The 27646-nt window shown below is 37.9% G+C and overlaps 1 protein-coding gene across 2 annotated transcripts; it reads left to right on the plus strand.

Annotated features, from left to right (window-relative positions):
• Positions 1-4447: 4447 nt before the first annotated feature.
• Positions 4448-27646, plus strand: LOC114241746 (uncharacterized). 2 transcript variants are annotated; one of them, XM_089732507.1, is made up of 8 exons: positions 4448-4569; positions 11513-11760; positions 19426-19619; positions 23289-23445; positions 24380-24545; positions 25273-25460; positions 26088-26270; positions 26872-27646. In XM_089732507.1, exons 2-8 carry the CDS (start codon positions 11599-11601, stop codon positions 27061-27063), a joined length of 1242 nt encoding a protein of 413 aa, XP_089588633.1. In that variant the 5' UTR covers positions 4448-4569; positions 11513-11598; the 3' UTR covers positions 27064-27646. The 2 variants fall into 2 exon arrangements, with proteins under 2 accessions (XP_089588633.1, XP_089588631.1); XM_089732505.1 differs by lacking the exon at positions 4448-4569 and having other exon boundaries at positions 11251-11760.

Genomic DNA, 27646 nt, shown 5'->3' on the forward strand with positions numbered 1-27646 from the left:
GATGCTTAGGCTGCTTAGCCACTAGCCTTCTTCGAAAGGGCCTTCACAAGGCCCTTGTTCGGTGGTGCGTCTTTGTCGCTTTGCCTGCAAGCTCTGATGAGGACTAACAGCTCTTGAGTCGAGAGATTGTACACCCAAGCATGTTAGCAACAACGTATTGGAACAAAATCGTTCTTTATATATGACTAACTGTTACCCACAACTTCGCCCGCGTGGTGAAGGAAATGTGTCAGTGTAGTTTCCCGTGTGAGTGTATTATTATCACTTTAAAATAATAATGTCGAAACGAAGCAACGGACTGTCCGTTGCTTCGTTTCGACGTGTAAGAACAAACAATCAAACACACTTTCACATTTATACTAATCTAGTATTAGTATGCATATAGATAACAATTGGGCTATAATAGATCTTATTCAGGACGTTTCGTTAATTTTAACAGTGGATGAACCGATTTAAATGTGATTTTGATTGATGTTTGAATTAAGTGAGCATTTGAGATGAGCTAACAATTGGTATTTATTTCAAAATAGTTCGTGACGGAACTGCCTAGAACATGTGTGCTAAAAGTCGACCTGTATTAATTGCGTCATGTCTTTCTACATTGAAGATCAAGAGAATGTTAATCAAATTGCTGACCTATGGCCTTATGCAGAAGGTTACAGGTCAGGTAATCCACATAAAACTACCTGAGAAACAGGTAGATATCCGTACGCGAAACTCGGATCAGACTTTAAATATATATTTGCAGGCGAGCATTCGGCCCACCTGATGGTGAGTGTTTACCGTCGCCTATGGACTTCAGCAATGCCAGGAGCAGAGCTAAGCCACTGCCTACCATTAAGTACTCTCCACAAGTCTCGTTTGAAGAAGGATATGTCATAGCGCTCGGGAAGCACCGTGGATTGGAGTTCATTCCAAATCCGGATGGTACGTGGCAAAAAAGATCTTTGAAAGCGCACTGTGGATGACCGCAGTGACTCCAGGTAGTATGGATGAACTCTACTCCTGTGGCGGGCGGTACGATGGTAAAAACGAGATGGTGGTATCATCTCAAACAATTCCTCAGAGCACTCCCTACTAATTTAGGTTACATTGTTTTGACAACGATACAATCTTGGAATGGGACTGTCTCCTGAGTACAAAGTTATTCACTACAGAGTGTCAAAGAAACACATTAGTTTACATAATGGTTGAAGATCTTAGCTATTCTAATAACTTCTTCTTTTTTTTTTCTGTGCTGCTCACCCTACTTAATTTCTCTCTAATGCTATTGGTAAATGTTGTATACTTCCCACACGGGTGATTGCCGACACCCGATCTACAGATGTGTGTTTATTTGTGCTTAATTAACCTATGATCGATGCTATACATTTAATAGCAAGCCACGGAAAAATATACACGAGTTTTGTGGCTGTTTTTTTATATATTTACATATTTAGTTCTTGTTCGATCGTTAGACATTTTATATGTGTATCAAAATTATTGACATTTAGCATTCATTTAACTGTAAATTCGAGTTAAATGCTGATGTTTGCATTTCAATAGTTTGCTTATGCATACAGTTGATTTTAAGATTATAATATTCAGGATACAATTATAATCATTTGTAATAGGCTTAGCACTGTAATTGTGTCGTAAATCCATAATTTTACAATTGTTTTTATGAATAAAGAAAGTCAACTGTTAGTACACTAATTTCCCCTTCATAAACTGATTTAATTTTATATCAATTTGATTTGTATAGGAGAACTTTTTTACTGTACTTAGTTTTACTAACTACTTAACTAAACGAAAAACAATTCATTTTCCAAAACAAACTTATGAAATTTAGCATTTTAACTACATATTTTATGTTTAGTAAATTCGCAGTTAAGGAAAGGTAGTAAGCGGACGCCCCGTGTCGCCAGAGGTCGTAGACCTAAGACGTTGGCTGATGATATTGATTTCCCATGTAGGTAAATTGTTTTTTTCGTCACTCTCTGTTCTATAAACTACAAATTCGGCAGCAACGGTTACCATGGCAACCATTGTTTTGTATGCAAATGGACTTGAGAGTGTAGATTAAAAAAAAAAAGAATTGGTTGTTTTTGTCACTCTCTGTTCTATAAACTACAATCCGGTAGCTACAGTTACTATGGCAACCATTGTTTTGTATGGCAAAGAGTTTGAGAGGGTAGATTTAAAAAAAAATACATTTGATATAGGATTTACGTAAAATTCGTCCTTAGTGAGCGCCTAAATCAAATTTGAAGTCTACCGGATTGACAACGTTGGAGGAGTTGAGTTAGCGGCAGCACTCTTTTACGTATAGATTATATTTACAAACCCTTTTTTTGCTATCGTGGTTAATCGAACAATTTTTGCGATTTGTCTTATCACAAAAATTAGCAAAAGGCAGCAGTTTGGTTGTGCCTCTACAAATGCTAAGATCTCTTTCAATTTTGTTTTTTTTTGTTGTCGTTGTAGGCAGAGACGGTGATAGGGCTTGCCCACGGAATAGATAAATAAGGTGGCTTGCCTTAAATGGTTAGAGAAGTTGATGGACATCATCAATATTACGGGAACAAACCAACCACTGTTCAAATTTTCAATATTAAAATCAAATTAAAAACGAGTTATAAGTTTTTTAAATAAACTTTGAACTTTTTTACCCAGCGTGTCTCTGCATGAAAAAGTAGTAATTTGTGTTTCATCTTGGGAGTAGACAAATATGTGCTTAGTAAAAAGGTTACAGAGCCAACGCGGTGTTGATATTGAACAAACAAAAGGTCGAAATATTTTCTTCTTTTAGAAATGTTTAAATGAGTATGTTTAATGTTGGTATCTCGTTTGAATAATTTTCGAAACAATTTGAATAAGTCGGTTTTCAGTAAAGACAAGTTTAAAGTAACTAGAGGTCCCGCAGTAGTCGAAATTCGACTATAATTAATTGGAATTGTAAGTTTGTACACTATTATGATTGTATTTTATACTTCTATAATCACAAATTTCGCCAAGACTACACTATAAAAAATATTAACAAAGACAAACAATATTTAATCTATTCTCAATTGGACAACAGACGTCAAGAACAAAAGTTTGACAATAAATAGTATGCATGCGTGTGTGCGTCAAATACATGGTATGTAGTGTGTGTAATGTTTTCTTTATTGATTTAAAATATCTTTTATGCATTATTTAAAAAAAATATTAGCATTGTGCACTACTTCTCTATATTCTCTATAAGTGTAGAAAATTTCATACTACTCCGTCCGCGCAATTTTCGTAAAAATGGATACAAAGTTTTTGCTTCACGTATTAATATATAGATATCAATATCAATAATATATATTCTTAATTCAATTAAATTTATTATTATTCAGACACGAACATAATATATTAAATATAATATATTATTATGTATGTATATTACGTAGTGCTTAGTCATACGGTAAAGCGTTATTGTACGACACAATACACAAAATTAGAGGCTTCGTTTGTCTAAAGTCGCGTGTATATTGGTTACAGATATTACGCGTTTTATTAAGTTTGTTAAATTGTAATCTTATCTTATCTTATCTTATCTTATCTTATACCTTTAAACGAGCAATTCTTGTATATATATAAGCTGAATCTCGGAAACGGCACCAACGATTTTCATAAAATTTAGTATACATATATAGAGATTTCGGGGGCGTTAAATCGATCTAGCTACGATTTATTTTCAGAAAATGTTGTTTTATTCGTTTTTTCAATAATCAGCTCTTTCCGACATCTATTGGCGAATAATTATACTATTTTTCTTAATTGAGGGCAACTAACCGTTTTAAAGACACAACAAGATGGCGTTATCAAAAAATAAAACTGAGCAAAGCTCGGTCATCATCTGGTCTTTACTGATTTAAGAAAGTTAAGATTTGAGTTAAGAAAAAACGTTTACTTCTATTGTATGATAAATTCGATTGATTACACTAATGTAAATATAGTACAGTGGACGGTTTGGTCTTCGCCTTGTGATAATAAATAATTTATTAATTCGATGTTTTTAATTGAATTCCAATGAAGTTTTCCCTATTCAAATAGCTGAAGAAGTTTTTATTTGTTATGATATATTTCCAAATTTCAATCTTTAAATGGCTCTCTCGTGTGCTTAGTGCGAATTTTTAAACGTTCTCGATAGCGTAAAAGTTAACTCATATTTGTATGCAGTTAGAACAGCGCCCCTAGTGGCAAACGTAGGCAAACTTTCCAACTCCATACAAATTTGAGCTAACTTTTACGCTATCGAGAACGTTAAAAAACTCGCACTAAGCACAGTGTAAAGTTGCAAAAATGTCGCTTAACCCATCCTTTTATCATTATCATTATTATTCATTATTATAACAGAGTACCGTTTTGAATAGCTTGTGAATACTCCTTTACGTTGCACCGTCGTGTGGTGTGGGAGGCTTTCGTCTCGTCGTTGTCTCGGACGGCAGTAGCGATCTGATCGGTCGCGGCGCGCTGTGTCTGCCGTCCGGATAACACGGCGCGATGTTTACCGCGTTTTAAAATCCTCGATCATAAATGATTTCGGTTCCGTATTTATCGGTACAGTGATAATCTATACTAATATTATGAAGAGGAAAGATTTGTTTGTTTGTTTGTATTGAATAGGCTCCGAAACTACTGAACCGATTTGAAAAATTATTTCACTGTTTGGAAGCTACACTATTCCCAAGTGACAATGCTTATAATCTTTTTTGAAAAAAAATAGGGATCCTTACTAAAGCTCCAATAATGTAACCCAAAGTGTAAAAAAATTACCTAACATATTCTTAACATCGCGTGCCCTGCGAAAACTATTGATGATACAATAAAATAATGTACTACGACTTTGTAGAACACATTATTATTTACAAAAAGTGTCGCGACAGCATATGCCTAACTATTACAGTTATGCCACAATAAGTGTTCTTTTATTTAAAAAAATAAAACAACGTCAAATATCGTTGAAATTTTTGTTAAAGATCCGAGCGGAGCCGGAGCGGGCCGCTATAGTTAAATAAAAAGATTTATATATAGGCATAATATCGTAAGAAAAAAAATACTTAGTTGTATTTAGTGCATATTAGATTTTGATAGATATAATCCCTCAATTCAGGGTATAAAATAGATAGAGTCACTAAAGTATCCGGTGGTAGGTTCAGCGAAGCACTACTCTTGCTGGGACGGATGGGAACAGTCTCTCAGGTTGAGCCCCGTGAGTTCGCTGACCAGTTCGGTCAAATCAAATAGCCGCTTGAGGATATTGGTCATTAGATAGAAAAAAAAAACTAAAAGGTTTTTGTATTTAAATTTACTTTTTATTATGACATTTTATTATGACAGAAAGACTTTTTGACTAAAATTGATTTAAGCATTACCCCGTTTTAAATGTTCCTAAATATAAACAATTATACGTAAAATAATTCGAGTATTATTCAGAGAGTCCCGAGAGTTTATCTTTTGGTAGTTTACGGGTGTTTTCGTGGTGTAATAAGGAAGACGACTCCTTTTAGATACAAATGTTCTAATTTATTTACACTCGTGTTAGACAGAATCGAGGTTCAACAGTTATCGGAGCCCATAGACTGCTCCATTTGATTGTCGTCGCTCACCTTCAGAAGTATTAGAAGTCGAATGCCAATTGTATTATAGAACGGTTTTCCGAACTGGAACGCACGATTCTTCGCGATCGGAATAGGCAAGATGTGGGCACCATTCACGAGTGCCGCAATATGCTCTAACCCAATAAAATACACTCATAGGTGGAATCAGTAACGATTTCGTCTAAAACCCCTGATATGATTAATAAATATCCTTCTTTTATTGCCCTTGTAGGCACCTGGTGGTGGGTGGTCACCGTCGCTCATGGACGTCAGCAAAGCCAGGGGCAGAGCTAAGCCACTGCCTACCTTTATCTTATCTGTATTTCGGTGGCCGGTCGCGATGTTACATTTTTTTCCTACCTATTCTAGTAACCTCGAGGAGTTATTCTAGATTCTAGTATTCTAGATTCTAGGATCTTCTAAGTGGGTCGCGTTTCCGATCCGGTGGTAGATTCTGTGAAGCACTGCTCTTGCTAGGGCCAGTCCTAGCATCACATCCGGTTTGAGTCCTGTGAGCTCACCTACACGTCAAGGTGAATCCTCCTCCTAGGAATTCCTCTTAACAAAAAAAAAAAGTCAGAGTTAAATACAAAATAAAAAACTAATATGTCAAGCTTTCCAGGTAGTGATTATCAGAACAATTAAGTAAGCGCTAAGTATAACGTTTCCAAGAAAAAGGGTTAAGTTATCCTAAGAAGGCACATTGCAGGCAAATCACTCAAAAGCAGTCTTAGTACTCTTTAGTAAAGATCATATTGCAATACAGATATTTCGGATTCCACCCTAGTGTGTGATGTGTCTTGTTTTAACTTGATCTTTTATAACTTATAAAACATTTACTTACTGTAAACTTGGAACTTGTACTTGGAAATTTTGACTGTTTTAATGTTCGTTGTAGGACGAAGGGTTTTTACAAATTACATCTGAATTATTTGTTTCTAATGTATCAGTTATATTACTCATTATTAAATTTTAGTGGTTTTATCGTAGTAATACGTCTTTAAATTAAATTTTGAATATAAAATAGCAAATGCGGCCAAAAATAATGAAATGTACATATTTTAAAACTAAGTATCTTTTTTATTGACAAAGACTAAATGCGGTTAAATAGTAAAAACACAGTAACTATTAAACACGAAATGACATTAAGAATTTACAACAAAAGAGGTTATCCAACGTTATTTTGTAACAGTTAAAACTATTATTTAATCTGTGTCATTGAGTAAAAAGCTCTGATGTTATGCGGAAGGCGTAGATTGCAAATCGAAACAGCCGAATTAAGGTTTTTGATTTGTTGTAAATTTTAAAACTAGAACATTACTTGTGTTTATGGCTTATTGTACGCAAAAATATAAAAAGATAAATCACCAAGAAAAATATTTTCGGAGATATTTAATAACTATTTTTAAGCTATTGCATAGCTTTTATCGCGGGCCTCGAGCGCGGCGACCGAATCATGAAATTCCGTAACGAAAAAACCTAACACCCCTCACTCCGCCTACCATGTAGCTCGCGTTCAACGCATTCAGACGTTGCGCTTGTGTAGTGTTTGTGAATAAGCGCGAGGCGTGACGTCACACTGCATCCGCATCATGAAAATTCTGCCCATCTCTCTCTCGCGCGGTCTAGCTTATGAGTGTGAAGGGGATAGCTAATGTTTTGCTTTTATTAATGTTTAATATAGCGTGGTCTTGTTTTATTATTGTTTTAATAATAAATTATCATTGTCTAATTATAATTGCATAGGTTGATAATAAATGCTATGCAATAGCTTTACCGCGGCAGTTCCCGAGTGCCACACGTTTGTTTTTTTACTTAATTATTTATCCATCATTATAAAATATACAGGGCAACATCAACTAATGCAAAATTAAATGAAACACAGTAAAAATATTATGTCACATTGCTAAATCGATCACAGCTAGACAGCGAGTGGAGGAAAAAAAATAATAATTGATTGTTAAATCAAAACAGGTCGTTTGTTTTTTTAAATCATTCGAGTTTTAAGCAAAAATGGATTGAGACTTGAATAAAATGAACATAACGTGTGTTTGTAGACGAATGACATTTTTTTAAATATTTTTGAGTATTTTAATTCATTACTGACACGTTCAATAAAATAATTTTTATTTATTTATTTAATTTAGTGTAACAAACCTTAGTCATTTCGGGTATTTTCGTTTTCATAAGGTCTAACCGAGAACTATTAAACTATGGTATAAAACATTTATAGGAGTTTTAATTTAATTGTTTCAATTGTTTATTCTTTTTTATTTCCCGAGCAGGCAAACGAGTATACGGCCCACTTGATGGTAAGTTGTTACCGTTACTCATGGACGTCAGCAATGCCAGGGGCAGAGCCAAGCCGCTGCCTACCGGGCCAAGCCGCTGCCTACCTTGATCTTAGATCTGTCTTGGTATATAATGTCGTACAGTAGATAATATCTGGGGCTTGTTATTAAATAGTTTTGAGATTAAGGTTTTAGAAGCGCACAAAGGTCCCGGACCGAATTTGAAGTCTTAAATCTTCTTTGATCTTTATTCATTTTTGTTTTGAGATCTAAAGTATATAGATGATATAATGAAAATAGTTTTATGTAATAGATTTTGTGTCGTTTTCGAAAACGATATAAAATTGAATCTTGATATTAATTTCAGCCATCAGTAAAATTTAATTCAGTGCTTATTGGATATTTTATTACGCGAAAAATTGTAGACAAAGTAATACCTAGTTGTAAATCATGAGGGAGTAATATTATTGCGTTAAGAATTGGCAAGAAACTCATTAATATTGAACCGAGATAGCTTAGTGATTGACTAAGCTCGTGGGAAATTTATAATTACTGCATATTGTTTGTATCCGTGATATTATGTAGACGTAACTGGGTTTGTTTCACAATTTAAAACAATGGATTTATGCATGCGTTTATAATCCAGTAAAAATATCAAAGAATGCAGTTCAGTTTTGGTGTGAATTTCACAAGTTTTTATATAAAATTACTCGGATTATTGATCAAAACAATTCGGATTTCGCAATTTGTTTTAATAATTTGTGAAACTATTTTGGTCTGTGCAAAAAAATACGCCTTAATCTTAATTAACACATTAATTAAAGTCGTTATCTGACATCTTAAAAATATTCGAGCGATCCATGGTTATAATGTAATTAGCACAGACGGAAACAGCACATTTGCTAATAGCAATTTCTTGATAATCCTCCTCCCCAAATCGTTTCATCAATAAAGAGGATTGTGGCTTCGACGTAAGCGCTACAGCAAACTCCTTCTCTTGCTACGATATTTGGCCTGGAGAGCTCGAGACCAATTGGCATTCTGAGTTCTTCGGCCACTTGGTCTGACCAATGTCTTCTTCTTCCTCGAGGTCTTTTGACGTCTACATTGTTAGTACTTCTGTACTTTTCCAGATTATCTGCACTTCGGCGCACTTTGCTGTCGTAGTACTAAGGTTGTGGCGATTGAAAACTTGGGTTGTCTTAGAATGCATATCTTAGTATTTCAAGCCGTTTAGGAGATGCCAAGCAGCCAGCGCCTTATCGTATTACCGACAGCATTTTCATAATGTGGCGGTATTATGTAAAATTCAATTCGTTAACATTCCAGACTCTTTGTTTTTGCGGTCAAGTCGCGCAGAACCTGTTTTCAAGGTTGAATAATAGAGTATTTGTATATAATTGGAGAATCCAGAGGACGGCAGTGATTTATTGCAGCAGACGATTTATTGTTACTTCACCAGTTTCTATAGAAGCATGCTTGTGAAAATCTGAACTTAGTTTCACGTAACAGCAGTAACTGGGTTAAGATAGAATTGTTTCGACACGAGCCGCGCCCGACGGCGAGCCTTATCGAACGGTAACTGTACACCGTTACTCCGGCTTATTGTCGTCGATAATTCTTCGCAGTTGACCATTAAGTACTTTTAGTGAATTATATTATGTGCAACATGTTTTGTTCTTTGTGACTTATAACTGCTATATTCACATACATTAATGCAGTTTTGACTTTTTTAGGGTCTGTATCTGACACTGTATCTTCTTAAAATTATAAGCAATGATGGGATTGCACTAGGTGACGGTTGTTTCCGCTGATGTTCGATTTCTGCAAGTACACCATATTGCATAATCAGGCGGCGGTGATGTATAAGAGAGAACGTTCTTCTCTGTCCGCACCAATTTGTTGCCATGAGCTGGGGACTGGGTTGGGGTTCTCATTTCAATCCTGGTATTTTAGGTCCATATGTTGCTCTAGGCACCTGTGAGGGGCACTCAAGAAGATGACGTTTGATACGCGGCTCACGAAAAGCAACTGGATGGCGGATGACCGCACTGCGCAGCGGGTATTTCGGGGTGTCTATGAGTGACGAGATTTGTATCGCCCGTCTACCGAGAAACTTAGTGGCGCCAACAACCGTCTTTTAGTGTCCGTTAGGAGCAGAATAGTGGGGAAACATGTACTCTGCTTGAAAAGAGTGGTCTAGCTTCCAGCCTTTTTTTCGCTAAGATGGCCGAACCTCCTGCTACTCCTAGCCTGTCTCTGATGATTTCTGTTTTATCGCAGGCTCGAACGCGGGTTTTTGCACGACAGGAGGTTCAAGTCTGTTCAAATCGCCTCCCACCCACTATCAACGCAGAAGTCCGGCTATTTCCTCCCGCCTAAAAAGGGGGCTTGCTAACGGATAATAGTAGTAAATTTGAATGTAATTGTTGACTCAAATCGCATACCCCTATAATTAATAGTCGGACAGACTATGCATCATGTAAAATACCGTGAACAATAATTTGTTCTGAATAATTTTCAACTTAATGTATTTATTTTATACACGTTGTTCGTTGCGAATATTTACGCAAGTAAGAGGTGTAAATGTGTGTGTGGAAAGGTGCTCGTATGCTTATCTTTACATATTAAATTATCGTATTGCCAGAATTCTGTTGGAAAGTGGGTAGTTGTGATATAATAGTGACAGAATTATTTCACAATTAATCCTAGATTCGGCTGTTGTAGAAGTTGTAAAATTATGTATTCCGATCTTCGGGTGATCAACAACGAATAAACTAATTGCTGGACTCTTGTGTTTTTAGAGTTACATGAGACCATCCATTTTTCAGAAATAAGAAAACAAAAAAAAAATTAAATTAATAACGTCCTGAGAAAAACTGGCAAGAAACTCAGCGGGCATGTATTTTTTTTTAATATTAGATTTTTTTTAATATTCATTTATACAATGAGTATTATAACGTAACAATTATTGCTATATTGAAATGCCCGGAGCAACTCATTCCTATTTTGTGCAATCTTCTAGATATCATTGACATTATAGTAAGCTTTATTGCACAGATGTTCTTTAATAATTCCGTTTAATTCCAAGTTATTGTACGTCCGACTGCAGTCACATTTTTGTTTTTCTATTCTATTTCAATTACGTGCGAACGTGTTAGCAGAGCTCAGGAGAATTTGCTGACACTAGCCTCTAGCAAAATCAGTGCTTCGCTATCGTCCAATAGGAATCGCAACCATATCTGTTTTAAGCATGTTGTTGTAACTAATAGCAGTGTAAGCTATTTCGTAAAATACTCTCGTAAATCTTATCAGTTACATCAATCTACACAATTAATTTTCGTTTGCAGTAAAAGTTAACACGCCACCTACGAGTTTACGGAACTAAATGTTAAAACATCGCATCACTCGTGAAGTTGAACGCACGCACGGCTGCGTCCAAGTCAAACAATATTTAATTTTGAATCATTGAACATTCTAAATTAAAACAACAATAAAAACAAACTTTGTAATTTCGTATCGATAGGCAATCTAACGTAACCGTACGTGTAACAAAACACAATTGTGTAAGTTAATTTATGATTGACACATTAAAAAAATAATCAAAAACAGAACTGCAAGTGGAAATCGGTGAGAAATAAAATGAATAATAAATTATGCGCATAATAAAGTGCTCGTGATCCTCAAGTGTGTGCAAAATGGCGACCTGGATTTGGTTGGCGGCATTGTTCTGTGGGACGCACGCCGCAGTGCTACCACCACCGTGGGCGGACGTCAGAAGGAATCCCTGCGCCGCTCATCCGAGAGGTTGGCTTATGTTATACTGGCCGATCGATGGAAAATGCTATACAATTTATCAGGTCTGTATGTTCTGTATGTCAAAAACGAATTGCTACAACTCTGATTTCTTTTATTTATTTATTGTATAGATGGGTGGACGAACTCACAGCCCACCTGGTGTTAAGTGGTTACCGGTGCCCATAGACATCTACAACGTAAATACCGCCCCCCCCACCTTAAGATATGAGTTCTAAGGTCTCAGTATTAACGGCCATCTGGTGTAGTGGTAAGTGACATGGTCACTACACAAGGGGGTCGCGGGTTCGAATCCCGCCAAGGGAAGATATTTGTATGGTAAATATAAATGTCTTTTCCAGGGTTATGGATGTATATTAAATATATGTATGTGTATAATAAAAATCTTACATTTATTTCCGTTATCTGGTACCTGTAACACAAGTTCTTTACGAACTTATCACGGGAACAGTTAACGTGGCGTGATTGTTAGTAAATATTTATATTTATATAAAAAATTTAAAAAAAAGTATAGTTACAACGACTGTCGCACCCTTCAAGCCGAAACGCATTACTGCTTCACGGCAGTAATAGGCAGAGTGGTGGTATCTACCCGTGCGGACTCAAACGAGGTCCTAAAACCACCAGATCAATTATTAATACGCTTTTGTTATTTTTGTATTGTATGAATTTATTGTGTAACGTTATTTATGGATATAACTTTATAATTGTATAAAATTGTATGTAACGGAATCATTAAATGTTATTTTCTCTGACTTCGAAACGTTCGATTAACTTGAATATTTGCATCAAGGATTCAATTGAATCTATCATTAATTCATTTCATTTGATTGAATTTATTCATTCAATTCATTCAATGAAATGAAAAATCAATAACTTTGTAACCCTGCTCTGATATCAGACTAGTATGAACGGGATAAATAAAAAAGTTAAAATTAATTGTTAGTTCGGTTAAGTGGGGTTAAAATACTATTTACTCGTCATCACAACTTTAATGCCATTATCAATGGATTTCAAAATAACTACATTAAATGCTAGCCGATGCCTATCCATTAAGTACGTGTATTTTCTACATGGATACCAACTTTCAAGTTAATCGGATGCATGGTTCAGTAGTTAAAACGGAAAATCTGTAAAAACCACTGTAAATTTACATATTAGTATAGACTAGAGATCCCGCAGTAGTCGAAATTCGACTATAATTTACTGGAATTGTAAATTTGTACACTATTATGATTGTCTTTTATACTTCTATAATCACAAATTTCGCCAAGACTACACTATAAAAAATAATAACAAAGACAAACAATATTTAATCTCAATTTGACAACAGACGTCAAGCACAAAAGTTTGACAATAAATAGTATGCATGCGTGTGTGCGTCAAATACATGGTATGTAGTGTGTGTAATGTTTTCTTTATTGATTTACTGTATCTTTTATGCATTCTTTTAAAAAAATATTAGCATTGTGCAATTCTTCTCTATATTCTCTATAAGTGTGGGAAATTTCATAATCCTCCGTCCACGCAATTTTCGTAAAAAGGGATACAAAGTTTTTGCTTCACGTATTAATATATAGATATATAAGTTAGTGGCGCCCAGCATCGAACCAGAAATTAGTTGTTGGCGATATTACGTACAAGCAATGTGTGTCATTTCCGCAATTGCCAAGAAAGATATATTGATAAAATTAAATAAGCTGCAATAGTTTCGGATGGCGACCGAGTGACCTCTAGCGGTATGCTTAATAAGAAATACGAAATCATAATAACGAGTAACCGTTAACTTTTCTAAGAAATGATTCCTATGAAACTGTAATGTTAATTATAATCTGAAGGTTAATGTTCTGTGAACAACTCGAAGAAATTAATTACCATCAGACTTAAACCGGTATCTGATAGGCGTGCTTATTGTACGTGATTCAAGATCGACTCAAGTGCTTCGTAATTCGTGTATCATCTAATGTTCTAATAAATTAGGCGACTTGAAAATTATAGGTATAGTTTTACATGTCGTGAATGATTGGTAACAAACGGGTTAAAGCCGATAGATTTTGGCGGACTCCCGGCTCGTCGACCGAGGGAACCAGTGATCATGTCGCCGGCGGCCAACGGTCCGGCGTCTGTGGGACGGCGGGATGGATGTAATATGCTCTGCGTCAACCCTGTCACAATGTCCCCAACTGGGTTCCAGCCCGGTCAGCGGTCGGGCGCAGGCTGTGTTTTGAGCCCATAGACATGTACAACGTAAATGCGCCACCCACCTTGAGATATAAGTTCTAAGGTCTCAGTATAGTTACAACGGTTTTTGTGCGGCAGTTTTTGGTGAGGTTCAACTGATCTGGTGATTTTATCCTGTAAAAAAAAAGCCGATGGATTTCAAGCCGTGATGAAGATTGCTTTAAATTGTTTAAAATCGGCCTGCGTATTCCATTGACAGTATTCCCAACTCGAGGCCGAGGGTGATGCTGGTTTCTCTAATCATAATTGATTCCCGCCACGCAGCATCCAATTCGGGGTATTTCTTGAGTGCGATCATTCTTTTGTGAAACAGTTTTAAAAGGAGTTCTGAATGATAGCAGGGATTTGTTTGTGCACCCAACACTGTTCATCTTCATGAGTGATAATTCACTATCAGATTGGATGTGCTTGTCGTTTACTTGGGAAGAAAAAAAAAACTTTCGGAAAAATCTGGAAATTTTTATTCCTTTAGCATAGTGACCAAGTAAAGTTGTTTACATTCATGTTGAAAATAGTAAAAATGTAGTAGAAAAAGATTGGATAGATTTATTTTTTGTGTTATTCAACGAAAACTGTACAAAGATATTTATCAAAATTATAAAATGATAAAGTTAAATAATACCGTTTTGATTCCTATACAGGGTATTAAAATTGCATATTATGAGATTTTGATCTGTTCAAAATTTAAGTTTCTAGCTGATCAGGAAGTCTACAAAAAGGCCGTGTAAAAAGCATTTTGAAGTCGTCGTGGCCTAAAGGATAAGACGTTCGGTGCATTCGTTGTTGCGATGCACCGGTGTTCGAATCTCGCAGGCGGGTACCAATTTTTCGAATGAAATACGTACTTAACAAATGTTCACGATTGACTTCCACGGTGAAGGAATAACATCGTGTAATAAAAATCAAACCCGCAAAATTATAATTTGCGTAATCACTGGTGGTAGGACCTATTGTGAGTCCGCACGGGTAGGTACCACCGCCCTGCCTATTTCTGCCGTGAAGCAGTAATGCGTTTCGGTTTGAAGGGTGGGGTAGCCGTTGTAACTATACTGAGACCTTAGAACTTATATCTCAAGGTGGGTGGCGCATTTACGTTGAAGATGTCTATGGGCTTCAGTAACCACTTAACACCAGGTGGGCTGTGAGCTCGTCCACCCATCTAAGCAATAAAAAAAAAAAAAAAAAAAAAAAAAAATTTAAATTTTACCTGAATGCAGTTTTTATTGTTGTTACATTTTAGTAGATGTAGCCTCTTCTATATGTGTTTGAAGATGCTTGCAGTGGCTCAAGCAATAAATACCTTCCCGGCCATTACTTAATATGAATAGAGACGAATAAACTATTCCGTGGGAATACTAGCCGACGTATGTCACGTATTACGTAACGTGCTCAGAACCAACTATAGTTAACATGCACTATGCGTTTTGGGAACTTTACTGTGGTATTTGACAAGGTCAATAACATTTACTGTTTTCGTTTGATTTTGTTAGAATGCAATTTTAAGAAGATTATAATAAGTACATATATAGATCTTAGATACAATATACAGATATGTACAGAATATAGTGAAACCCAGTCACGTTTCATTCACTATTGCTAATTGTATGAAAACATAGATTTTTTTAAAATGCTCGCGCGACACCTTTTTTTATTGCTTATTTGCGTGGAAGAGCTCACAGCCCACCTGATGATAAGTGGTTACCGGAGCCCATAGACATCTACAACGTAAATGCTGCCACCCACCTTGAGACATGAGTTGTAAGGTCTCACTTTTAACAGTACAACGGCTGCCCCGCCCTTCAAACCGAAACGCATCACTGCTTCACGGCAGAAATAGGCAGAGTGGTGGTACCTACCCGTGCGGACTCACAAGACTACCACCAATAAAAACTACCAGTTACGCTTTGGTAGAGCTATGACAGACACGTTTCGTGGAGTGCCAAAAACATTCGTACCAAGTTTCGTCACAATCGGATCCAAGGTTTAAGAACGGATTGATGACAAATGTACAAAAAAACTTTAGAACCAACGATAAATTGAGAAGAGCAGCATGAAGACGGAAAAGAAGCTCAAATTAGCTTTCGGCTCAAAAAAACAGCAGCGTATATAAAGAAAAACCAGGAACCCCAACACCCCTGCCCAGAGAGACAGGGAGCCCATAGCCCGAGTAGACAGGGCTGGTCTTTATTTGCTGGTAGCCTAAGAGCCTATTTCAGCTACGACCGGATGGGTAGGTGAGCTCACGGGCTCAACCTGAGAGAATTTATTAACACTAGCCCTAGCAAGAGCAGTGCGTTGCAAAATCTACTACCGGAACGAAATCGCGATTTACTGAGAAGATCCGGCGAGAAACTCAGTGGACTTGTTAGTCCGAACCGTGCCAAATAAGGGGTCGCAAGGACCCGATGAGAATTTTAAATTAATTTTCAATTTGAAATTATCTGTTTATTGACATTATCACTTTTAGTTTCCATAATTAATCTTACTAATTCATCAGAGGTTCAAATATAGATCTTAAAGTGATCCTAACAAAATCGACTTTGCTTATTATTACGTTATTTCGTATAAGTGGCATCTCACTAATGGCTTTAGAGAAAGCGGTTTTACTACATCATCTAGATGTTGGTGCTTCCACCAGAAATGCTGCTACATCTGCTTGATTTACTTCCTGGTATGCCTGTTAATCATCCGACATCTTATGTAGATGTGGATTACGTAATTTCCTACTAAATAGATTGGTACTCTTTTGCACTAGATGGGTGGATGATCCCACTACCCGTACAGTGGGTACCAGAGCTTATAGATATCACAACGTGAATGTTAAGAGATAAAGTCGAAGTACCTTCTTCGGTTTTCGCGAGTCGTAGAAAAATAATTATAAATTAATTTTTACGGTTTAATCTCACATATTTCTTAAAGTAATTATTTTATGGTTTTCCTCTCGAATACTTAATAACTTTCATGGTCACGGATATGGTCAGTCGCAAGCTGAAAAATTAGTTTTAATTAAGTTAAAAATTCTTATTGTGTTCTTTCTATTAAAGAAGCGCCCGACTGTGGCATTAAAATATCCCCGCGGCCCCCAATACGCCCTACAAGTAAAACAATCTAGTGTCAAGAGTAAAATCATACGCATAAAATCCTCGTGTTCTGCGTTTTTTAAACATGATCGATTTTTACATCGACAGTGTCAATTAGATCGTTAGGTCACGGTCATTGACGAGTGCACGCCGATGCAACGTAACCCGTCGAACCAGTATGCAATTTTGTTAACAATTCCAAACCAATCAATTCACATCGACGTGTGTTATAACAGTGCCAAAGTGAGTGCTAGCTCATACGAGATTTTATCAGCTTTACTTTTGTAATAGAAGTGATGGAAAACGTAGCTATTGCATATCTTCCGAAATATTGAGTTGTTATGTATAGATATTAAGTCACATTATAAAAGGGCAGGTAGTTGCAAAAATAAATCAGTCTGCTTTGGAATTCCGACTTTCATTTGTAATACACAACAATTTTTTTCACCGCTTACTACTGGTTAATAAGCAATGTATTTATTTGTAAAAACAAATTGGTGAAACGACAAATTAAAGAAAGAAAGACATATTATACAGTTTTATTCAAACCTCAACCTCAACTCAAACCTGAGAGTCCACCGCGGCAATAGTTTAACTACGTCCCTGGTTTTACTGACTTAATTTTGCGTCGGTGACTATTCATCATCAGGTGTCTGACGTTCGTTTGTTTAACTTTTCTTTGTTTAAAATAATTTTTGTGGTCAGTGTCGGTTGGGTATAAGACATGTGATCACTACGACCCTGAAAAAGGATAAAACGGTTATTTGTTTGAAGTTTCCTGTCAATGAGAAAACGCTGTTCTTGTTGACTGGTAATCAACTGCTGACATTGAACCGAGCACAATAGTACTATGCAAATGTACTGGAGTCATGTAGCATGCACATGAGCACATGAGGTCATCGGGTTCAAAACTTACTTACCAGAATGTATCTAGTATTTTTTATTATTAAAGGTACCTAGTTCGTTGTGTGTCCATTTAGGGATTGTTGTGCAATGAAATAGGAAAAAGTGATCTGGGAAAACAAGGATGTTTACTTATTAGTGAATTTGACATTGTCAATGATTTGAGGGTTGCGCCTCTGAACGAGGCGTTTTCCTACCCAGCATCATAATAAATAAAGTTACAGTACGTTAATACAAAAAAACTCATAAGTGAAAAATTTTTCTAACCTTCCTGGGTCGCATTCGTAATTAAATAAATTTAAGCTTAATTTTCCTTGCCCTTAAGGTAAGGGAGATTGTAAAAAGTGTAAAATCAAATCTTAGCATTGATTTAAGCAAATTTAAAACTTATCTCGTTGCAAATTGGAGTGTGATGTGTTGCAGTGATCTTAAATTTGTTTTAATTCGCTTCTTATTGCATTAGACACTCATTTATTATAATCTACTGAGTTTTAATGATTTAGTTCATGGATATCACAAAGTTAATTCCCGTTACACACCTTGCGACACGATGCCGAAGTCTCAATAACTAACGACCCACTAAACTATTCTTGAATATCACAAGATCTCTCAACAAAGGTTGAGATTGGTGTGCAGAGAAAAAAAAATACAATGAATATTCATGTGAGAATAACAAGTTTGAAATTCAAACGTTATATTATTATTTCTTTTTTATTGTTAGCGATTTTATGGTCAGATTGTGTAGTTGATATGTTTAAGTATATAATCTGCGCTGCCGTTTTAATTGGTTGATGGACTTAAAGGTCTCGCTACCAGGCCTCAAAATAAAAATAAAAAATCCCTTTTTGGCGCTGAAACGCATGAATAACACATGTAATAATTTTATTTTGAACGTTAGAGACAGATAATAACATTGAAATGAGAAATTAGAGGTACAAGACGGCCGACTACCATATTGGTGGTCGAACGTATTGCAAACCAGCACGGCTATGTATATCACCCCGATATATCTACTGTAAAGCAGTAATGCGTTTCGGTTGGAAGGGATGGGAACGGGGCAACATTGTACTATAAAACTAGACACTTAGAATTCATGTCGTAAGAAGGGTGGCGATGCTTACATTGTTGATGTCTATGGTCTCTGGTCACCACTTAAGAACTGGGGGACCGAGAGCTCGTTCTGTCTAAGAAACAAATTAGAAGAGATGATGGATGTATGTATATATGTATATATGTACGTATATATGTATGTATGTATTTTTTTGTGTATGTATTTGTAATTTAATATAAATTTCATTGCACCTACCACTACTTACTCTGCACTACCTTTGGTTGACTGGTAGAGAATGCCTTAGGGATTGTGTCCGCCAATGTAACTTTTACATAAAGTGTAACAAATAAATAAATAATCTCATAGACGAATTAAGAGTGGGGTGACCTAGAATTGTGGTTTTGCTTAAATAACAATAGGCTTTTGTTTTTCAGAAAGGTCACCCGTGTCCCGAGACCCAGGAACTCAGTCCCGGTCGCTGGGGCGGAAGGACTATAGCAGAATGCAAGTGTCCGCCTGGGACGGCCCAGCTGCCGCATACAACGACATGCCACAAGCTATTCGAACGAGGTCCTTGCAGAGCCGGCGAGTACTTCGCCCCAGTCGAGGAGTCCTTCAACAAGCGAGGGTAGGTAAGCATCACGACGAATATGCTGCTCTCGAATTCTATTTGGTACTAGCTGACCCAGCAGACTTCGTAGTGCCTCAATCGATAAATAAAACAACTAAACTTTTGTATAAAATAAACTTAAAACAAACAAAAGGGCTCCGTCTGACGGGGGACACGTCACAGCAAAGGAAAAACAAAATTGTTATTTTTATTAATTAATTCCGAACATTTTCATAATATCTACCTACCTTTACTACCTTACCTACTTTATCTACCTTTTAAACCTTCTCTGGACTTCCACAAATAATTCAAGACCAAAATAAGCCAAATCGGTCCAGCCGTTCTCGAGTTTTAGTGAGACTAACGAACAGCAATTCATTTTTATATATACATTATACCTATATAAGAAAGCCAATTTATTTTATAATTTATTTTATTTTATTTAACGCTACTTTTTTACAATAGCAAAAAAATGTTAACCGTTTAGTGTTAGGCAAACGAAGATACGTAAAAGCATCTTTTTGCCTCGGGACCTAAGATTGAAATTTCATTGATGTGTTTAATTCAAATTGATGTCCATCTTTTCAAACTAAAACGCGTAATTGGTTCGCGGTAGGTATGAGCAGGGTAGTGGTATGAATATAACTTGTAGGATTTGTATTTTATTGCTTCCAGGTTTCTATACAAAGGGGTCCGCGCGGGTAGGTACCACCACCCTGCCTATTTCTACCGTGAAGCAGTTATGCGTTTCGGCTTGAAGGGTGGGGCAGCCGTTGTAACTATACTTGAGACCTTTAGAACATAAATCTCAAGGTGTGTGGCGCATTTACGTTGTAGATGTACGTACTTAACAATTGTTCACGATTGACTTCCACGGTGAAGGAATAACATCGTGTAATAAAAATCAAACCCGCAAAAATTATAATTTGCGTAATTACTGGTGGTAGGACCTCTTGTGAGCCCGCACGGGCAGGTACCACCGCCCCGCCTATTTCTGCCGTGAAGCAGTAATGCGTTTCGGTTTGAAGGGTGGGACAGCCGTTGTAACTATACTCTAGACCTTTAGAACTTAAATCTTTTTTTTAATTTTTTTTTTATTACTTAGATGTGTGGACGAGCTCACAGCCCACCTGATGTTAAGTGGTTACTGGAGCCCATAGACATCCACAACGTAAATACGCCACCCACCTTGAGATACAAGTTACTATAGTATAGTAACTTAAATCTCAAGGTGGGTGGCGCATTTACGTTGTAAATGTCTATGGGCTCCAGTAACCACTTAACACGAGGAGGGCTTTGAGCTCGTCCACCCTTTAAAAAAAATGCGTTATATTATCTTATGCGTTTCGTAGGCAAAAATGTAAATTCGCAGAGTTACGAACATCGATTTCGGTTTTAAGGTTAACAGTCTGCGATTACCTAAACATGATGTTTATATGAATATATTTACATACAAATTGCGGATTTTCATTTATTATTTATTATATGTGTTGATATGAGCTATAATTAAAAATAAAAATGTTCAACGATAGTCTCGTTTGAAAGCTAAATCAATTTGCATAGTCGGTTTCGGATTTACGAGATGCTTTGTGTGGACTATGAACATCTTTATCGCGTGTTACGTTGTAAGCAGCTTACATGTTTTGGTATCAATAAAAAAACAGCGACAGCCCGGGGTCCCACCCGTTTTGTGCGGGGAGAGACCCAGACGTGGGGTGGCGTACTTTGCACGCTCACCCGCAGTAGGAAGCCGGGTGATGGTAGACGGCGTTCCCCCGACCGCTCTGGGGGAAGGTGTAACGCGGCGCCATCAAGGCGGGCTCTCGGCCCGCTGAACGAGGGAACCGGTGGTCGTGTCGCTGGCGGCCGCTGGTCCGGCGTCCGTGGGACGGTGGGATGGATGTAATGTGCTTTGCGTCAACCCTCGTCTGAGCGGCAGGAGTTTTTAGTGAGGTTCAACTCCCACATACCCCACCTGACGCGCGGGTGGGGATCCGGCGATTTTCTCCTGTGGAAAAAAAAAACATTAATACTGTACTGATTGCTGTTTCGTTAGTCTGTGGCGTTATTCGTGTAAGAAATATTCGAACAACAAAATTGTTAAAACTGGGTCGAAACTTGATTTTGAGTGGTGTGCGTGTCATGACCGTCGCATCCTTTTGGATCGAGAAAGCATTAAGCCTCACTTCCGTTTTCCTTTTTCAATTAGATTGTATTTTCTTGAAGTACCTAAGTGTTGGTATAGAATGATAAATTTCACAAATAAATTACGGCAGCTGTTTTCCTGCTTAGACCAGTCAACGAGCTCATCTTGTGTTACGAGTCCACTGGCATCGATAATGAAATTGCCGCTACATACGTTGAGATATAAGTTCTAAGTCCCAGTTCCATAGTGCAATGACTGTCCCACCTTTCAAACGAAAATGTATGTGCTTCGCGACAATTGCCGCGGCATGGTGGTATCTACTCGTGCGGGCTCAACGCACGCGCTAACATCAGTAATGACGAATATTTTATGTTTGTTTTGAACTTCTACTTATGTTTGGAATCGCTTTGTTTTCTGTGTAACGAAAGTAATGAAACAGGAAGAGTCATGTGTCAAAATTATATTTTATTCAAATAAATAACTAATCGCAAAATGTTTTATTGATACTGAACACTAAAACTCGTCAATAGCAAGTAAACGATAAAAAAAGGAAAAAAATCGGTTGAGAAATAAAGAAGTAGATTGTATTTAGCCGTTTTGTTTTTGCCTATTAATAGTAAGAATTAAGATAGAGTTCACGCGATGTTAGAGGGGTTCAGATATCAAAAGTTGATTACAAAATTGAAGTCTCGCCTGTATTGGTACGATGGTTATGTTTTTTTTCAGCAAAAATAGCCAACACGCCTTATTTTCAGTGCTAAAGTCAGGAGCTTGGAACTTTGAAATCATTTGGTAACAATTATCTGTAGCTCCGCGTAACTGAATGCTCGAATAAATGTTCATTCGAAACCTTTATATTATTCATAAATCTTATATTTTTTTAGCCGACTGTACGTTGTATATATAATCTTAGATTATTGTGACTAGTGGACATAATTGACAATACTTTTACGGTTTAATGCCGCGATTTGTCAGATAAGAAGTCCGGTGCATTCGTATGTAGCGATGCATCGGTGTTCGAATCTCGCAGGCGGGTACCAATTTTTCTAATGAAATACGTACTCAACAAATGTTCACGATTGACTTCCACGGTGAAGGAATAACATCGTGTAATAAAAATCAAACCTGCAAAATTATAATAGGCGTAATTACTGGTGGTAGGACCTCTTGTGAGTCCGCTCGGGTAGGTACCACCACCTTGCCTATTTCAACCGTGAAACAGTAACGCTGTTTCGGTTTGAAGGGTGGGGCAGCCTTTGTAACTATCTTGAGACCTTAGAGCTTATATCTCAAGGTGGGTGGCGCACTTACGTTGTAGATATCTATGGGCTCCAGTAACCACTTAACACCAGGTGGGCTGTGAGCTCGTCCACTCATCTAAGCAATAAAAAAAAAACGTGGTTCTTGTAACATTACCACGAAAATTGTAAACTACTCGAGACGACGCGACGCTTCGGAAATAAACGCGTAATTAAATCGTAAAAGTATTTTTAATTATTAATGTACATATTATTATATTATTATGTATTTATATGTTCCAGTGAACGCCAAGGTATGTGCGTGAGGCCGCAGCAGTGTGCCGACGAAACCTTGCTGTACTGGCCCGCTGATGGCAAGTGCTACTACAGGCTCAGCCAGGGCCCTTGTTACCCAGGCGCCATATTGGATATCGGAGACGATGGACTGGCGAACTGTACGGTGAGTTTCTGCATTGGGTTATTACGTAAACGACTGGTTTGTTAAGACTAGAATTGTCGACGAGGAATGTAATGTAATGTTATTTGTTTTATTACTGATGGTAGGACCTCTTGTGAGTCCGCGCGGGTAGGCACCACCACCTTGCCTATTTCTGCCGTGAAGAGTAACGCGTTTCGGTTTGAAGGGTGGGGCAACCGTTGTATTGATAAACAAAACATGTTTTCATATAGTTGCACCCAATGACTTCCCTGAATAGGTTAATGTAAAACGTGTGATGAATTAAATTTATTCAAAGTGCACGAACTTCATCATTAATCATTATTAATGCTAACAAGAATTTTCGATTAGATTAAACTGCAAAAACGTGCTTCAAATGTGTTAATATGACAAATAACGTTAAGACGCTATTGTAATGACCTCTTTGTTCGACGACTTTGTTTTTTTTTTAATGCTTATATGGCTGGACGAGCTCACAGCCCACGTGGTGTTAAGTGGTTACTGGAGCCCATAGACATCTACAACCTAAATGCGCCACCCACCTTGAGATATAGACCTTAGAGCTTAGTTATAGTTACATCTAAAAATTCAAGCAAATTTAAAAACAGTTTTTGGTTTTTTTACTTGATTTTTTTTACATTACCTATCCTGATAGCCTTGAGGCTATTTCAGCTTCTCCTTAATGTGTAGGTGAGCTCACGGGGCTCTAACCGGCAGTGTTGTTAACGCGGAAACGCGGCCCACTGAGAAGATCCGGCGAGAAACTCAGTAGGCTGTGTCTATGGGTTAATTTACTCGTCGAGCCCTTCGTCGCAAGCGACGGGCTTGGCGAGGACTGGGACCATTGCTTGATGTACCTAAAAGCATCATTAATAAATCGGGAGTGAAATCCTTAAAGAAACAATAATTTTTGAATGTTATTTTATTGAAATTCCAGTGTGATCCTGATAGTAGAAACTTCTGGCCGCTAGACGGAGGTTGCTATGCGCATTTCACCCGGGGACCCTGTGACAAGGGTCAGTTATATCTGCCGGGACCAAGATGTGGCTGCGAGAGCCATATGCCGCATTATCACAACGAGACCGGGGGGTGTTATGAACTGGGTACGTAAAATGCCAGTAGGCTATGTATGTAAAAGAGGAGGTCGTTACAAAAGCTTCAACAATTATAAACTACCTTAAGTTTTTCATTTTTAACTGGTGGTAGGACCTCTAGTGAGTCCGCACGGGTAGGTACCACCACCCTGCCGTACGCAATGGAAACCTATTAAAAACAGAAGAAATGCAAAGTGTGTCCGGTGGAAAATCTAAGACGAAGCGTTTTTGGTTTTTTTATTGTATTTATGGATGGACGAGCTCACGGCCCACCTGATATTAAGTGGTTACCGGAGCCCATAGACATCTACAACGTAAATCCCGCCACCCACCTTGAGATATGAGTTCTAAGATCTCAGTATATTACAACGGCTGCCCCGCCCTTCAATTTGAAACACATTGCTGCTTCATGGCAGAAATAGGCAGGGTGGTGGTACTTACCTGTCCAGACTCACAAGACGTCCTAACACCAGTAATTACACAAATTATAATTTTACGGGTTTGACTTTTACTACACGATGTACGTATTTCATTAGAAAAATTGGTACCCGCCTGGGTTTCGAACACCGGGGCATCGCTCAACATGAATGCACCGGACGTCTTATCCTTTAGGCCACGAGGACTTCATTACACAAGTTTTTGTCCGACATGGACAACCCTCGGCATAACAGTCAGGATCGTTAATTATAACACCACTGAGTCAGTCATTTAAAGGTGCTTTCTAACGGTTCTTCAGATTCCGTCGGCCCGTGTCCTCGAGGCCACACCTTCAGGATAACACAAGTGACAGCCCAAGGATCTAAAGCGGAGTGTAAATGTAAATCGTTTCACGCCAGAGCCGCTGACGGAGCTTGCTACAGACTCTACACCAGGGGACCTTGCGAACAGGATGAAATGATAGCGCGAGGGGGGCGATGTATCAAGGTAATAAATACTGCTACGCGCTGGGGTTCGGGATAAATATGGGTAAAAATTCTATCGAGGTAGAAATTAAAACTGTATTAGCACTTAGAACACTTAGCGAACACTTCAAGGTTCTCAATATGATAATACGATAGTCTGATATTCGAATAGGAGTTGCTTGGGAATGTTGTTGCTCTGGAGCAATTGTGACAATTAACTGCTAAGTGGGTATGCTCATATATGTCATTGTATTTACTATATGATATATGTTCTCTTCGTGCCTCTATGTATTTTTATCGGTTTGATAGGTTGACTAACTCAGAGATTACCTAGTGTTGGATGGTTGCTGAAGCCCACAGACATCATCAAAGTAACGCATTACTGTTTCTCGACAGAAATAGGCAGAGTGGTGGTACCTACCTGAGCGGGTTTACAAGACGACCCAGACCAGCAGTGATAGATTTTGTGACAGTTATTATTTTCGGTTTGAATACAGGCGCCATACAATAGAATTGTCGTTATAACTCATGATGCCATCATCATTACAAGTGATGGCGACAGTCACAACGTGACGTCCATTGGATCCACTACCTATCCAACCTCGGCCGGATTCATCGTGTCTCCCAACATGCACAACGTACATTGCAGGTTCCGTGTGCGAGAGGTCGACTGTATGTCCCAGAGAGGCGTCGATGCTACCGGCCCGGCACGCCCGAGCCGTGTCCGGTTGGGGAGGTCGTCGCGTTCGACTTCGATGCCAGACCAGCGCTGGACGGGCTCAGCCATAACGGAGTTTGCGTCTGCGGCAGCGGGTCTTGTAATAGAAAAGAGGTATGTCTCTATTGTTACTTGTAGGCAGACGATCATATGGTATATAAAATTCTCCGTTTGTCAGCCGTTGCTTTATAATAGGTATGGACGATCTTTAGTCTTCTCCCTCATATATATAATACAAAATACCAGGGTAGGTACCACCACCCTGCCTATTTCTGCCGCAAAGCAGTAATGCGTTTAAGTTTGAAGGGTGAGGCAGCCGTTGTAACTATACTTGAGACCTTAGAACATATCTCAAGGTGGGTGGCGCATTTACGTCGTAGATGTCTATGGGCTCCAGTAACCACTTAACACTAGGTGGGCTGTAAGCTCGTCCACCCATCTAAGCAATAAAAAAGAATTGCTTGCCTATTTCTGCCGTGAAGCAATAATGCGTTTCGGTTTGAAAGGCGCGGCAGCCGTTGTCTTTTAAAAACTGAGACATTAGAGCTCATATCACAAGGTCAGGCGACATTTACGTTATTATGTCTATGGGCTCTGGTAATCACTTAAAATTAGGTGGGCCGTGAGCTCGTCCATCTGATTAAATCCATAAATACCTGGTACTTAATCCTTATCCTTAATCCTTATATGATTAAGAATTTATATTGTTATTCAGGTCGAAGCATGTACCGCCCGCAAAGGGACCGCTGCGTATGGCGGCGCTTGTCACATCCTCAACACTCAAGGTCCCTGCCCGGACGGATCCTGGCTCGTCAAAGAAGAAACCGGGAAAGTCAAGTGTCAATGTCGCCCTGGTCGCGTCCCTCCGGAGTGTAACGGAGACATCGACCCTCAAGCTAAGAGCTGACACGCATCGAGGACTAGGTGTGCGAATTGATCTCCAATTTAACATTTAAGTTTGAACAAAAAAGGTTCAAAAATTAGGCTGAACTGGAAAAGGTTTAATCGAATTTATCGAATTCGATAATTTCTACTTTTCGTAGTTATGCCCTTTTCCACAATAGGGCGCAATATGTGACTTCTTAAATTTAAGACTAGCTTTTGCCTGCGACTCCGTCCGCGTGGAATAGTTACTTTGGCGTAACGTTAAATTTTACTACCCACTTCATTTACGTAGAAAGTGAAAATATTTTTGAATTGTAGAATGTTAAGGAGCTATTTAAATTCTTATTTTGAAACATTATTTATTGGTTCTCCACTTGTATTGGTCCTACGGTGATGCCTATAGCCTTCCTCAATAAATGGGCTATCTAATACGAAATAATAATTAAAATCGGAACAGTAGTTTCTGAAATTAGCGCGTTCAAACAAACAAACTCTTCAGCTTTATAATATTAGTATAGATTTACCGGCTTCAAAGCTTCAAAGGGGAATGCCCACTCTCCATAGTGCGATAGGCCCAAGGTGGACATCAAATATTACTATAAAAA

Source organism: Bombyx mandarina, chromosome 13, assembly GCF_030267445.1.
Source record: "Bombyx mandarina strain Sakado chromosome 13, ASM3026744v2".
Taxonomy (NCBI): Eukaryota; Metazoa; Arthropoda; class Insecta; order Lepidoptera; family Bombycidae; genus Bombyx; species Bombyx mandarina.

What these genes read in the sequence shown, in the direction of transcription:
- LOC114241746 (XM_089732507.1), top strand. Translation starts at nt 11,599, where the DNA reads ATGGCGACCTGGATTTGGTTGGCGGCATTGTTCTGTGGGACGCACGCC. An exon ending in CGGGGGGTGTTATGAACTGG is followed by an intron (nt 24,546 to 25,272) that starts GTACGTAAAATG and finishes ACGGTTCTTCAG; the next exon opens with ATTCCGTCGGCCCGTGTCCT. An exon ending in GGTCTTGTAATAGAAAAGAG is followed by an intron (nt 26,271 to 26,871) that starts GTATGTCTCTAT and finishes ATTGTTATTCAG; the next exon opens with GTCGAAGCATGTACCGCCCG.